The sequence below is a fragment of the Engraulis encrasicolus genome, chromosome 17 (genome assembly GCF_034702125.1).
Source record: "Engraulis encrasicolus isolate BLACKSEA-1 chromosome 17, IST_EnEncr_1.0, whole genome shotgun sequence".
NCBI classification, from domain to species: domain Eukaryota; kingdom Metazoa; phylum Chordata; class Actinopteri; order Clupeiformes; family Engraulidae; genus Engraulis; species Engraulis encrasicolus.
The window spans coordinates 1,774,497-1,789,957 of record NC_085873.1 but is presented as its reverse complement, the minus strand read 5'-3'; the positions used below and the strand labels follow the sequence as shown (position 1 = coordinate 1,789,957).

The window sequence follows — 15,461 nt, the reverse complement described above, 5'->3', positions numbered from 1 at the left end:
GTCACTGTGGTACAACACCCTCGTCATTCAAAATAATTTGTTTTATTTGAGGGGAAAGAAAATCTTGCTGCTAGGGGGAGGGGTGACGCGGTAGCGTTCATTGCGGGTCTTCCAGCTGTAAATGATCGGCCAAACCACATGTGAATCGGCCGATGCCGGTACACTTAAAAACTCAAATATCGTCCTGATGTATCGGCCGGCCGATGTATCGGTCTATCCTTAAACAACGCCCATGTCATTCACGGATAGGCACAGGTTCTAAGTGTAAATGGTACGGTGACACATGGTAGTTGGCACATTCGGTCCACATGAAAACAGCTTCAGAGATGAGGAGAAACACCTATTATAACCTACTGTATAAATGGTAGTTTTTGTCATATTGAGTAACTTAAAAAAATAAATAAAAATCAGTCGCGGTATGTTTCCGGATCCAGGAAATGTTTAAAAGATTCTTCACCACGCGGGATAGGGCGAAATTTGACATTCCAGTTTCTAACAACGCAAAAACAAGACGTAAACATTTGAAGACTTGAAAAATTAGGGTGTGACATAGTCAAATCTTCTATCAAACAACTTCCTTGGCGGAGGTCTGCACTCTCTGAGTGCATTTATTATACCATAGGTGTTTTTGTTTCACAGCATTTTAATAGTGCCTGCAACTGCGCCCACCAAGAAGCACCAGTTCTGAAATTTCTGCCTTACAAAGCAAAAAGGCAGTAACATGCACATAGTAGGCAGTAACTTGGCAGATTTTCCTTCACAGACAATTGCGAGAAAAAAGATAAGAAAAACATTGACACATATTTTAGAGATACTATATACCGTATGTCTGCATTGTACATCCACTTGTGTGGTGTTACGGTGAAAAGTGTTGTAGAGTGTGTGTGTGTGTGTGTGTGCGTGCGTGTGCGTGCACGCGTGAGCGTGTGGCTGTGTGCGTGCACCTGTGTGTGTGTGCCTCAGTGTCTGCTGTGATCTCTCCTTCTCAATGCTCTCCCCCCCACCCTTTTTTTTTACCTGTGTCTGACCGAGAACCCCCAAACACATGTGAATGAGTTGTCATGCCAACAAGCTCGCCTTTTAGAACTCTCCCAGAGGCATTCTGAGGTAGAGGCATTCTGAGGTAGAGGCATTCTAAACCCCACAATGGCAGCCGTTTGCACACACTGAACTTGGAGCAAGTGGTGCGTTATCTCTGCAAATGGCAAGGAGGTAACTTCTTTTTCCCCCCTTCGTTAAAAAGATCATTCTTCATCTCAATTGTATCTCCTGCTTGACAGCGGAAAGCAGGTCAGTGGGAAATGTCAATGACAAGTCAATTACACATTTACCAGCTACTGTATGTCAAATTATGGTATAAAGACCACAATCAAACTAGTACTAATGTTAAATGTGAAATGCACTTAAGCAGATGCACATGATATAGGCCTACCGTGTGTTTGTTTGCCTTGATTCTGTCTGATTACATTTGTCTTTTCAAAATAATTGCTGATACGGTATTTGAACACACTGTAATCTATTATCAGTACAACCATCAAGTACAATTCTCAACTCTCTTCTCTCTCTGTCTCTGTCTCTCTCGCTCTTTCTCTCTCGCTCTCTCTCTCTCTCTCTCTCTCTCTCTCTCTCTCTCTCTCTCTCTCTCTCTCTCTCTCTCTCTCTCTCTCTCTCTCTCTCAGGTGTCCCTATCCCTGCTCTCACTCTGTCACACACAGTATTTCATCCTAGGACTAACTATATTCTATGCTTAACATGCAAACAAGTATGTATACATGAGATAAATTAATGTTTTGTTTGTTTGTTAGAATGGATGGTGTGCATTAAAATGGTTACACACAAACAAACTTCCAGTTGATGGTCTTTTGTTTTCAATGAGAAATATTGGCAGTCAATTTGAAATAAAATAAAGAGTCAATATGAGTGTGAGTCTGAATCTGAGTCATACCTGGAGATACTCTTCTTCATCTTCATCATCCTCCTCTTCCTCTTCATCAGTGGTGTATTCATCCCAGTCATCACCTCCTTCCTCTTCAGACAAGAGAGCCATCTTTGTCCTGAAAACCAATGACCAACAAGAAATGACACCATGAATTAAATCAGATGTCTCCAATTATTTTTCTCCAAAGGCCAGATGATGTAGCACAAATCAAGCTGTGGGCTAAACAAATTGCCTGACTGTATGTCCACAGATAGCACACGTTTATGTTTTCATTTGTTCCAACCTCATGGCGGGCCAAATGTTTGCCATGCCCGGGCCAGATCTGGCCCGCGGGCTGCCATTTGTAGAACACTGTCATAGATTCTTGTTGGCTTGACAACAAAATACACAGTAGTATTCCTGAGGTGGTTATGTAATGAACAATACATTACCAGGGAACCGCATCCAAGAAAATATCATGAGCTCAGTCCAAGACAAAATGAGAATGAATGTGAATTACAAATTCATACCAAATGTACGTATGTTTTGCAATCTTGACATAAAACTATGATTACAAAGTATTTTGGGGATATGCCAATGGTGAATGTCTCTACCCATATATTTATTCTGAACTCTGTGTTGAGCTGTGTGCGTACGTGACATCTGTGCATATGTGTTTCCCATATGTGTGCCTCAACGAAGCATTGATTTACTTTTAGTATAAATTAATATGATAGCTCTGCATGCATTAGAGCAGGGATGTCAAACCCAGGCCCGGGGTCCCCCGTGTGGACCGTTGGGTCATTTTATATGTCCCGCGAGATCATTTCAAATATGTTTTACAAATGGCCTTCATAAAATTACTTCAACGTGCCATATGACTATGATTGGTCCTCTATCTATAGCATGCATCTATAGCATGCTATAGCAGACAAAGTGCGGCGCACTTTTGCTTCCGACAGAATGAACGCGTGCATGAACACTGTTAATTCAGCCCGCGATGCCATTCTACATTTTAATTTTGGCCCTCAGAGAATTTGAGTTTGTCACCCATGCATTAGAGTGATCCACCATATCTGATGACTGATAAGACACCCTATGCCACATCTGCCTCATCACATTCTCCTCTTGCTCCAACATCAGTTAAGAGAGAGCAATATGGAGAACAATGCGAATATCATGGGATCAGTCAAAGACAAACCAGAATTAATGTGAGTTATGAATTAATACATACTAGGGCTGTAACGATATTGTATCGAACCGTAAAATCGCGATACACAGAGTCATGATACTGTATTGCGATACAAGGAGGCAGTATCGTGATACGCCCTTTCAAAGTATTGCTACCCATCAGTCCAGAAAACGATCACATGATATGAAAGGATAGTGCTTCCAAGCATCATTATAATATTCAAACTTTTAATCTTGTAACTTATTCTACCCATAACCTATTACATACTTTTATTTCATAATGTTGGCAAAAGTGAAATCGTGGGCTGTATCAAACAGTAGATCAAAAATCGTCATACGAACCAAATCGTCAGTGGAGTGTATCGTTACAGCCCTACTGCATAGGAGTGATTCTACGATTCGCCTACGCTTTTGGCAAAAGCAAAATGTCAATTGTAAGTATTTTTTTTTCAACTAAATGACCTAGATGTTTACATTGTTATGGAATCTGTTTTGTTTTAATTACGCCGCGCGGCAGTCTGGCTGCGGTCCACAAGTCGTTGCTACGGCAACGGACATAAACAACAACTGTAACAACTGTAACGCCACTTCGCAACTTCTCGGCAACTTTGTTTCGTCTTTCAAAGCATTGCTTGTAAGTTATTTCAGTCAATGTATGTTTGCTCATTAATCGCATGAGTCTGTGTAACATAAGCAGATCTCTCTCATTGCATGTAGCTTGTTATTTAGCCTGTTATTCGCATATTAATTCAAATTATTCTTCTATCATTCTTGTACAGTTTTACAGATCTATTTATGACTAAACAACATGAACTTCATCCAACATTGTTCGACTCGTTCTTGAAATAAGAAGATTTGTTTAAGCTACTTGTCAATGGTGTTTGAGACCACCGGAGGACAAGATAAACATAGTGTATATATTTAAGTTTCCAAACAAACAAATTGCCAAGCTTAATCTTAAATTATTTGATAAATACTCTAATGAAAGCGAACATTTGCTTGATTATTTTGTCAACAGTGTTATGGACAAATACTATGTCATTTCAAACATATATACTACAGAGTTGAAACGACATATGTTTGAAAGTGCTCATGTCCCTTAGCAATAATGTTGTCATTAATCTGTGCAACTGATATAGAAAATGTGATTGTTGAGCTTCATAAGTAGGATTTTATGATTCACTGTGATACAGACTGACACATTTTTGATTATAAATCCCTGTAACGTCTGATTTGAATTTTTTCACCCTCCTTACACAAGACTTCCTTCTCCAGAGATAATCCCTAGTGTCTGTTCATAGGATTTTTCCCACACATAAGGGATCAATAGCTCAAAAACACTTTCAAAACAGTCAACCATGTTACTCAACTGTGTTACGGTCAACAGTGCAGGGGAACAAGTCGACACTTTTTTAGGAGAAAAAAACAGAGCAGACAAACCCATCTCCCTAGAACACAAATTATTGTGTTTGTTTGTCTGTCAATATGGAGATAAATTGGCAAAAACATACTCCTCCTCAACTGTCATCAGTGTTGCCAGATTGGGCTGGTTCCCGCCCAATTGAGCTGCTTAGGATGGCCGTGTGCGGGTAAAAATGGCATTTATTAGAAAAACCCGCCCACTTTTTGCCATAGAAATCAATAGAATTGGCCGGGATTTTGTGCTTCTAGGTGGGTTTTGAACATTTTTTGGGCTGGAAATCATCAGCCTCATCTGGCAACCATGACTGTCATAGCTAATTGTAACACCATTGACGGTAACACAGCTTGACATTTCAGCCATTTTTATGGTGTTGTGCTAACTGAGGACCTCGGAAGTTCCACCACAACACCTTAATCAATTCATGTATTTGTATGCTTTATCTGTGTTTTTCTATATGTGATTTCTAATTCAGATTCTTATGAATATGTTGATAACACAGTTGACAGGCAATTTTCCCGCTATGAGAACATGAAAAAAAATGGATTAAATTATGGGAGGATGGAGCTGAAAACTTACCATAAAGTCTTCCCATATCCTGCCAAAGAGGTTATGACATGACGTGATGTTATTCGTATGGCCTAAGACCAAACCATTACTGATTTATGGAGGGGGTTTCAGACCGTGACACGGTTAACACAGTTTTCGTGGACACACAAAAAATGGCAAATTTCATGTATAATAGAAAGGACAGTGGTCTTTCTGACAGTTTTGTCTTATTGTGATGATTACTGTGAATCAACATTTGCAATCGTCTTGGGCAAAACAAGTTTCTTTACATGCTAATATGAAGACTGAATCTGACATTTGGAAAACGGGACGGCATGAAAACGCCCAAAACCAGTATTAAATATTCATTCTTGCTGAGGGAAATAATGCCATGTCTACACTTTCTGTGTTATATGAAAGATAAATGTGTGCTAATGTCCAAAACATCATTGGATGCAGTTAATAGTTAGTGGAATTGGCAAATAAAATCCATGGACTTAAAAGTGTAGCCGATTCATAGAATCACTCATAGATACGCATGCTTTTTATTCTTGCAAAACAGCTATAAAATGTCTCTATCCACACATTTTTGCTGATCACCTGTATTTTCTTTATTTTTTTATGAAAAGCATTTGAGATGGTAATCTTGGTGCAATAGATAACATTTTGGGGGGAAAGTGTAAACAGAAACATATGGCATGACATCATAATGGCATCCTCCAATGACAAATTGCTAAGCAACCGGGAGATTGAATAAGTCCGGCCGCACACCGGCTCCGACAAAGTGCGGCGCACTTTTGCTTCCGACAGAATTCGGACCCCCAAACCCAATTTCACACGAACATTGCATTGATAGTCAATGGGCGGCGCCGACAAAATAGAACTTATCTCTAATTGCTATCACACAGGGTGCAGGAAAAGGCTACTTAACCCCCTGGTTCTTCTTGATGTGAAAAAGTGGAAGAGACGACCTATTGGCTGATTTTTCTTCAAAGTGTTTTTAAAAATTGGGTGCTAAAACCAGCACACACACACACGCGTGCGCACGCACGCACGCACGCACGCACACACTATGCACACACTATGCACACAAGATGTCAAGATTCTTACATTTGGAATTCCATGCTGGACTCTCTCATGAAGGGTGATGGGGGATTGTCCTCTTGTCCCAAATGGTAGATTGATTCCATGATGTGTTCCCCTGCAGACCTTAGATTTCCTTGCTCTTTACTGAATACTTCGAATGCTCTGTCCTAAATGTTAGATGTTCTGTGTTCCCTGACTCTCTTAGATGTTCTGTTCCAGAATCTGAATGTAATTCCGTTCTACTCTGTTCAGTCCTGACTGCCTCAAACGTCTCCTTCAAAACTGACTTGTCTTGGCTCCTCAGCCATTTAACGTCCCCCGTGGAATTCCCAACCCAGGGAATTCCTAGGGGGGATGCCCAGTGCCCTTGAGGGTCAGATGTTTTACTCTCCACCCCTTTCCAAATATCCATAGATGCAGGTCAAACATTCTTTTAGGCCGCATGGCACTAAGTTTATGTCTCAGCTGTGCAGACTTGAACTTGCTGCTGCTGTTTGCCATTGGTCAAAACACCATCCACTAATCAGTGACACTGTCTGTGATTGGTGGAAAAGGGTGAGAAGATTTAAAAAAAGACATTCAGCAGGTGGAGGGAGATCCAAGTGTCAGTGAGGAAGTGAATGTGAAGTGTGAATGGTGCTATACTTTTATTGGTTATTCCAATTTCCAACTACATCAGTTTACAGCCAAAACACTCGAGGACAGATACTTTGACATGTACTGTACGCTCACAAAGATGTCATTACAGTGAGATGTCAGCCAAAGATGTCACAATGCTTTCTATTAATCATGTATTTGAAAAATTCAATAAACTCATTCATAAATGCTTTTGATACACTCACAATGCATATAAACTAATTGTAGTGACATTTATTGCACAGTCATAGCTCATATGTTACACCGCTCCGCTTTGGCAGTATAGTGAAGGGCAGCACAATATTTGGTAACACTTTTGATGGAGTCCAGGGCGCATTTATTAAAAAACAGTTTGAGAACTACTGAACTAGATGTAATCGAGTTCTTACTGTGCTTTTTCGCCACTTGTGGCTCGAACCCACAGCCTACAAGTCAGCGCTCCGATTCGGGCATGGGAGGCACACGATACCACTGAGCAAAAGGTCCAGACCGATAGCTCAGCGCTTCGGATACTGTCTGAGGGTTCGGGAGGGAGATTTGCAAATGTTCTTCCACCAAACTTTGCTAATTGGCATCCGTTACATAGACACAGATCTCTTGTTTTTTGTCAACAAGGACTCAACTATTGATAAAGTCATAAGTAGGACCTGAGCCTTGATTCTGCTTAATACAAGAAAATTAAAGTGGACAATAGCTCATTTATCACTCATGTACAGCTATACAGTGTGCCAGACTGCAGATATACATATTTTTGTGCTCAGTGCACAGCATTAATGAGAGCATCCCTTCTGAAAAGTAACATTTTGAACACTATTTCATAAGAGCACACAAGTTATTTCCAAATAGTGCATATTAAGGTTAATACAACATCTATTGACTACATCAGAAAAGTAAGGTAATACAACTTACTGTAAGTTGACCAGGACTCCCTGGCAGAAGAGACTGTAGTCTCAATGGGACAATCCTGGCTAAATAAAGGATAAATGAAATGGAAGTGGCATATTTTTCTATTGGTGAAATTATGGTGCAAACATGGGTACACCCCTGTGTTAAAATTCCTAGAAAGGATCATGATCTGCTTCAGTAGTCTGAGTACATATCCACATGCATGTTTCTTTTGGAGAAATTATGCATCCTAATGTTGACGATATTAACAGAGATTCTTTAAGTATAGAGATATGCCAACATAATAGGTTTCTATGGGCACCTAACGCGACAGGTTCCGGTCTGCCTAAAGGGCCGTGTCATAATGCTCCTACAATGAATAGAACAGTCCTTAGGTCTGCCTAGGTCTGCCTAAGGGGGGCCATAATAGAACCAGGAAACAATGGGCCAATGGAACCTCTCTCTCTCTACTCTCTCTGATATTAATGCAGCTCCAATCCATGTCAGTCCACATGCTTGACCGTAAGCATGGCACACATTTCTTTGTGTTACCCACTTGGTTCCCACCACTCTTAAGCCCATCTCAAGCCAATTTGGTAACACTTTACAATAACGTCCTATTCACAGCTTTTTAAACACTTGATTAACATTTAGTAACAATTAACATTTAACAAAGCATTTACAAATGTTTGTAAATGAGTAATAACCAAACTCTGACTGCACAGTGGAGTGGGAATCAACTTCTACTGTGTAAGTTTTATGTAGTTTCATGCCCTCTGGTCTTTGAAGGAGAAACTTCCAGGACCTCTGCGACTGTGCTGTGTCTGCTGTGTTAACATAGTATTTCTTGCCCATTTATAAACATTTTGTTGATAATTAGTTCATTGTTTATAACGTGTTTATAAAGCTGTGAATAGGACGTTATTGTTAAGTGTTACCGCCAATTTGTTCATCATGGTCTCATCAGAGACAGACAGATGAAGGATAGAGATTACCCGAACCATGTCCTGTGGTCTTAGGACACCAGGATAAATACATTTTGTTTTAGATGGTTTCAAGCATGTTACTAAGAGAGTATACAAAAAATGGAACAAAAATGGAACAATATCTTCATCATCATCAGCTTTATTTCCAGACTCAAGGTCCAATTTCACCAATCAGAACACAGTAGGCCTACAATACATAAAACAGACAGAGACACACTTATAAAAGACACTATGTCATTCAAGTTGTGTTATTAGCCATACTTTTCTGTTGTAAGCTGACCAGTTGTTCTATTAAACTGTATGGCATTACTCTATGCCCAGTTTTGACATAACTTGTGCGCTTATTTGAATATTGTTCAAAATGTTACTTTTCAAAAGGTCATCATTGCTGTGCTCTGTAGGCTATGTTCACTTGCCTGTCCCAGTGCAAAGGGTACATGATTAATGGAATTAAGGTGAGAAGGAGGGGGAAGAGCTCCGCAGAAATGTGGACCGATTTAAAACTTATCAAGATACTCTCTCAGCTGCCGTGGGGGGAATAGCCACAAAATGTGCAGTTGCAGCACCGTATTTCAGTGGCAAAGTGTATCAAGTGTTACTGAAGTGGGTGAGGACAGCTGGGCGATAGGGTGTGTGTGATAGTGTGTGTGTGATAGTGTGTGTGTGTGTGTGTGTGTGTGTGTGTGTGTGTGTGTGTGTGTGTGCACGTGCATTTGTGTGTGTGTGTGTGTGCACGTGCATTTGTGTGTGTGTGTGTGTGTGTGTGTGTGTGTGTGTGTGTGTGTGTGTGTGTGTGCATGTGTGTGTGTGTGTGCGTGCGCGTGCGCGTGTGTGTGTGTGTGTGTGTGTGTGTGTGTGTGTGTGTGTGTGTGTGTGTGTGTGTGTGTGTGTGCACGTGCATTTGTGTGTGTGTGTGTGTGTGTTAGCGTGCGCAGCTGCCAGGGAGGGGTAATAATATCTTAGTTTCAGCTGTTTTTTGTGGTTCCCATTCCTGTATGCCCAACCCCATCAAGGGCAGCAGATGAGTGGAGAAAGGAGGCTGCCTGAGGGCGTTGGTGTGGGGTGGATGGGGGTTGGAGTCAGGGCTGTAACCAGACATTTTCAAATACTGGGATCAAATACTGCACACTGTACTGCATACTGTACATTTAGAATGCATGGGCCAGTGAAGTTAAAGTCCATATGCCTCTGTGAATAGATGTGATTTCAGGTGCTTCTTGAACGTAGCCAGCGTGGGGGCCTGGCGTATGTAGTAGTACAGTAGGCCTACATCACTATGGCAGCGCACAAGGCCTTTAGTAAAACATTACGACTTGGTCATTGCCATTCTGGTAACAGCAAATTTATGACAGGGCCCATGTCTTACCTGAAATACTAAAAACTGGAACTTTATGAACTGAAAACTTATGGTCCACTTTATTTCAAGCTACTTTTCCTCTGAAATGCAAAATTAAGGGGAGGCTCTTGTGTAAATTCCTTTAGACATCTGTTCTAAGTCTGATGTTCCAAGAATGGTAATGACCAAGTCGTAATGTATTACTCAACACTTTGTTATACTGTAGTAGGATACAGTAACTTTTTTCCCACTCGCGAAACTTTATGAGACAATGCAACATTTCATAGCCAGAGTGAGACAAAAGCCTGTGGGATGTTTCAGATTCTTGACTTACTAATGAATTATTAGTAATGAATTACCTTCTAATGACTAATTCATTAGTGATAAATCAATTCATTATTTAAACATAAGAGAGAAAACAAAGAACACATAGTGTCCAAAAATTCAAGGTAGAGAGACTAGACCAGATTCACTCTTGGCCTACTGTATAGGCCTAATAGTTTTAAGTAGGCCTACACATTGGGGTTTCTCATGTGCTATAATATAACAATTAAGGATACTTGTTTCCTTAATTTGTCTTCGGAAAGGACATTTAGAAAACAGACACCCATTGACAACATAAAGGGTCATTAAGTTATTTCATGTCGTGCCCTGTCACATGATATGTCATGTCATAAAGGCTATATAAAGACATGTGTGCGTCATGGCATGTTTATGTTTATGTCATTCTTCTGTGTAAACACCTTCAGATAAAGCATGACTGAATGAGGTGCTGTTTATTCCTGTAGAAGGCGTGCTGATAGGTGATATTTACATACTTATTTAATACCGACAGGAATCACTTGAGAATAATCAAGGGTCTATTATAGACTATCAGTCATTTATCAGATTTTGTCTTCATATCTGTAGGTTATGGAACATAATCCTTCCAAACAAAATCATGAGCTGAGTGCCCCTCTTACCTCTAGATTTTAGCCAGTTTGGGATCAATATTTCTCATACCTGCGCGCCAACATTCTTAGGATTCTCTGTATTGTAGTGGGCCTAACAGTTCCCAACTGCGTTGACAGTGCGTAAAAGAGACAGACAACCTACAGCCCACTCTCTCGCCCTCCATTTATCTCTGATGGCGTTTTCACGTCTTATTGATAAACAATTTCCCTTCATTGCTATTTCTTGACTTCTGTTGATTTGAAGGCTACAGTTAGAAACTGGTAATCGAAAGGCTGCGCCCTAGTTTGTATCCAATCAGAGCGTATCTGTCGCGGAGTGGATCAGGCAGCAATGCGTAAACAAGTGCTGGTGCCTCCTCCGCCCCTTTCGCCTATCATCTCTGCGCCGAGCAGTTCCGTGTTCTGCCGTTGTACTTTCTCATGTGCAGCTTCCTCGCATCACGCACACTGTATTTGTCCAGACAGCTCCGTCACCGACATGCACTCGTGATATATTCGGGAAGGTAAGAGATGGGGTTTGGGGTAAACGAGGGCTGGGGGGGCTGTATTGGTCTGAGCTGAGCCGGCGGGCGGCATTGCGTGTCGTTTTTCACAAGGTGCACACACATCTATCGTAAAGTTTCGAGTGGGATAAGAATGCGATCATGTGTCACATCTCAAGTTCCTGTGTGTGTGTGTGAGCGCGCGCCTAGAGGGGAGACTAGTTGATGGTGTGTGTGTGCTCCGGTGCTAGATATTTTATTTTGTCAGGCGAACAGCGCTCGGAAAATGTGATGGGTGGCCCTTCGGAGTGGAAAGTGACACTTGAACCAATAGCTGCAAGTTGAGTTGCAAGTCAGTTGGACTGCGGTTTGGCTCCAGTGTTTGTGATTATTACTCGCCATACGCCGACCAAGAACGGGGGTTATAATAGCCTGCACGAAGTGTCATGTCGCTGATTTGTTGTTAATGCCGGTGCATGTTCGCTGTTGTCACTATGGAGCTCACATGCAATCCCCATGACAGTTCACAACAACACCGGAGATTCAACTGATGTTGGCAGCTTGACTGTCACACAGGACTGTACTACAATTTTCCGGACACGGGTCATAGCTGGGCCTTAGAGAACTTTGTAGCATTTTGCAGCATCACCGTATGCACTTCTATAACACTATTACAACAACAACTAGTTCGGAATTCAAAACAATGTTGCCGAAATGGCAGCAAACCTCACCCTTGCAGCATTGGTGATTTGCGGACACAGTTGTACTGTTAGCCCATTTCTGGCTACATTGCTAATACGCTACAACAGTAATGGACGAGCAAATATTTTTAGATCCAGAGTCAGAATGAGAGTTATGTAATTTTACCGAGAGGTCTTCAACTCTGACTCTCGCTGTCTTAAAGTGGCCATCACTTTCGCTTTGAAAGCACTGTTGGTAGGCGGGACTAACCAGAAGAGTACAGTCAGTGCACCTGTAGTCTTGGCAGGGCGCCTGTAAACTTTTTTTCAGTTGGGTGTTTCTGAATTTTAACAGCACTGAAAGAGACTTCCCCTTTTGTTACAATTTTCACAATTAGCCACTCACACTACAAAAAGCCATTTTGTCCTTTACACAGACATGCATTTTGTTATGCAGATTTTATTTCTTGAATGTGTAGGCCTACTTAGGCCTACTTGTGGTACAGCATTGCAAAAATAATAAACATATCGTTCTGGTCTAACTTATAAAAAAAATGTGTGTATGAATTCTGCGCAGCTCACAAGACCCGGTGGGTGAGAATGCCATCTTCGTGGTGCCCTGTCTCACACAGCACTCCATAGACTATGTTGGCCCTGCGTGAAGCATCCCATCGGAGTGGTCGCCCATGAGGGCCCTGCTACCAAGATCACCCACCATCACCACCACAAGGCACTGATTTCTCCACCCCCAGCCTACTGAGTGAGAGTCCCCTACTTCCCCTGCTGAGCGACCCCATCTCACCCCACCCGGTCCCCTGCTCCTCCTTCCTCCTTCCCCTTCCCCTCTCCACCCGTCCTCTTATCTTGTCACCCAGTCATCTGGTCACCTGTGGCCAGCCTGTGCAGCTCCAATGATGGCCGCCACACCCAGGAAGCACCTGGTCAAGGACTTCAACTACTTCATCACTTGCTACGTGTGCAAAGGCTACCTGATCAAGCCCACCACCGTCACCGAGTGTCTCCATACATGTAAGTGGGCAACACACACACACACACACACACACACACACACACACACACACACACACACACACACGCACGTACGCAAGCACACACACACACACACACACACACACACACACACACACACACACACACACACACACACACACACACACACACACACACACACACACACACACAATTCACTGTTTCAGAGTTACAGAACAAGCATGCATCAGGGAGACTAAATAGAATTAAATATAGGCTACAGTATTCTAGTTGCTCACTGACGTAGATGCATGACTATTGGCGTGCTCACTGCTAGAAATTACATATAAAATGTTGTATGAAAGTCTCATTTAAACTGCCTTTATTCATAATAATATATCCAAAATCCCCACACATAGTGGCAAGATGCCCTCTGTATAAACTATGGTATTGAAAACCACTGGTATTGGAGCGTTTAAGTCAGATTAGTATCACTAAAATCTCAGGTTTAACACAAAACACAATGTGGGTTTTAATGGCAGAACAGGACAACATCCAAAAACAAATTACACACATTGTCACCAAACTACTACCCTCCTAACCGCAGCCTTGAGCTCGAAATCTCACATTACATTACATTTGACAGAATGTTACCAAGAGGTTTGAGCCAACGCTATGGCTTGGAAAATAGTTCAAATGTGCTGAGTAGGGCTGCTGCTGCTGTTAGAGTGGCCTACCGACTCCAAAACGGTTAGATATAATAATGTAATAATGTTCGTAAAAGTAAATTTTTAATACACAACTCATGTTGCGTAGCCCCTTAATGCACGTCGTACCTCCTGTGGCACTCTGTAATAGACATTGAAAGTTAAAGGATAGCTCCGGCGTAAAATAAAAGTTTCACCATCGATTTGTATTGGTACTATAGTACTACACTACTTTGACAGTGCACAGGGCCTTTAGTAATACATCACGACTTGGTCATTGCCATTCTGGTAACAGATAATTTATAATGCCGTGTCTTAAGGGGTTAAAGTGTTCAATTGTTTGACAAGAGAACACAAAGAATACATGCACAGGGCAAATTTTGACATGGAAAATCCAGACAATCAAGTCAGAAAGATGGTTTCTCCGGACTATTCGAAAAAGACAGAGGGCAGCCGTGGTCTTATAGTTAAATTAACCGTCCACCTTATTTCAGGTAATTGCTCACGCATCGAATTGGTTGCATTCTTTAACAGTAAGTGTTCCATTAACACTAGATACTTTACTAGTGCAGTCGGTTCCCATCTTGACTCTGATGAAGATGTACGTCCAAACATCAGTCTTCTGGTACCTCTCTAAGTAGAAGAATAAGATTACAAATGTGACAGGATTTCAAATGTTTCAAATGAGTCACATGTTTGTCCGAGTGAAACTGAGAAAATCACAATTAAAGACTTTTTTCTCATTGTTTCGTGATTGTCATCGTTTGCAGAATGTGCAAGTTGAGGTCTTGAAGAGGCTACTCACTGTTTCAGAAAGCAGGTTTACCTAAAAGCTATTATTTTGTCTTCAAAGGGACTATCTTTGTGGCTTTTCTATGGGAAAGAGAAACTTTCAGAGCTGATTTCTCTGTGTTCTACTTTAAGCAGTGAACACATTCAATAGACCATAAATCCATCAGATATTACTCCATGTGTAAGGTATCGTTGCAAATCTTAGAATCTGCACAATCAGAATCTATGATCATCTCAACATGTCCCTTTTTTCTCATGGCTTGTGATGAATTGTTTCCACATTGGAGCTACTTCAGAGACTCTCCTTCTAACTTTGAACTGACAGTAGTCTCCTCACCTGTGATACACCAGATTGGGAAAGACAGGAGGGAGGAAGATGCTTTGCTTGTCTTTAAAAATATATATTTGAAGGGCTTTTCTACCTTTATTTTAGAGGACATTGTGAGATGGTATCAGGAAGCGAGTGGGACAGAGAGAGATGAGGGAGGATCATGAAATGACCTTGGGCCGGAATCAAACCCGGGTCCCCGGCGTAACAGTCAACGCCCCAACCATCTGAGCGACGACCGGGGGCCTGCTTGACTTCTCTAATAGCAGTGACAACACAGAGAAAACGATGGGAGAATGCAATCATGTCAACTTAAGCTAGCAAGACCACAGTCAGCGTCACAGTGGTGATTCCACACCAATGTCGGATCAACACCAGAAGTGCTAAACTCGGCTCTCTGAAATGCTGAATTCACAACACAAAATGTGTGGTTCAGTTTGCTAGTGAGAATGTTCCATAGTCACAGTGTAGACTCAGCTCCGTGTTTGTTTAGCTGTACTGCCCTCACTGTCAAGGGACTGT

General features: G+C 41.6%; 1 protein-coding gene across 1 annotated transcript in view; it reads left to right on the top strand.

Moving 5' to 3' along the window:
* Positions 1–11,170: 11,170 nt before the first annotated feature.
* Positions 11,171–15,461, top strand: part of pcgf5b (polycomb group ring finger 5b) — a 40,209-nt gene continuing 35,918 nt past the window's right edge. Inside the window, exons 1-2 of the mRNA XM_063221532.1 lie at positions 11,171–11,463; positions 12,700–13,151. Coding sequence (XP_063077602.1) covers positions 13,034–13,151 — 118 coding nt within the window. The 5' untranslated portion in view covers positions 11,171–11,463; positions 12,700–13,033. The remainder of the gene's footprint in view (positions 11,464–12,699; positions 13,152–15,461) is intronic.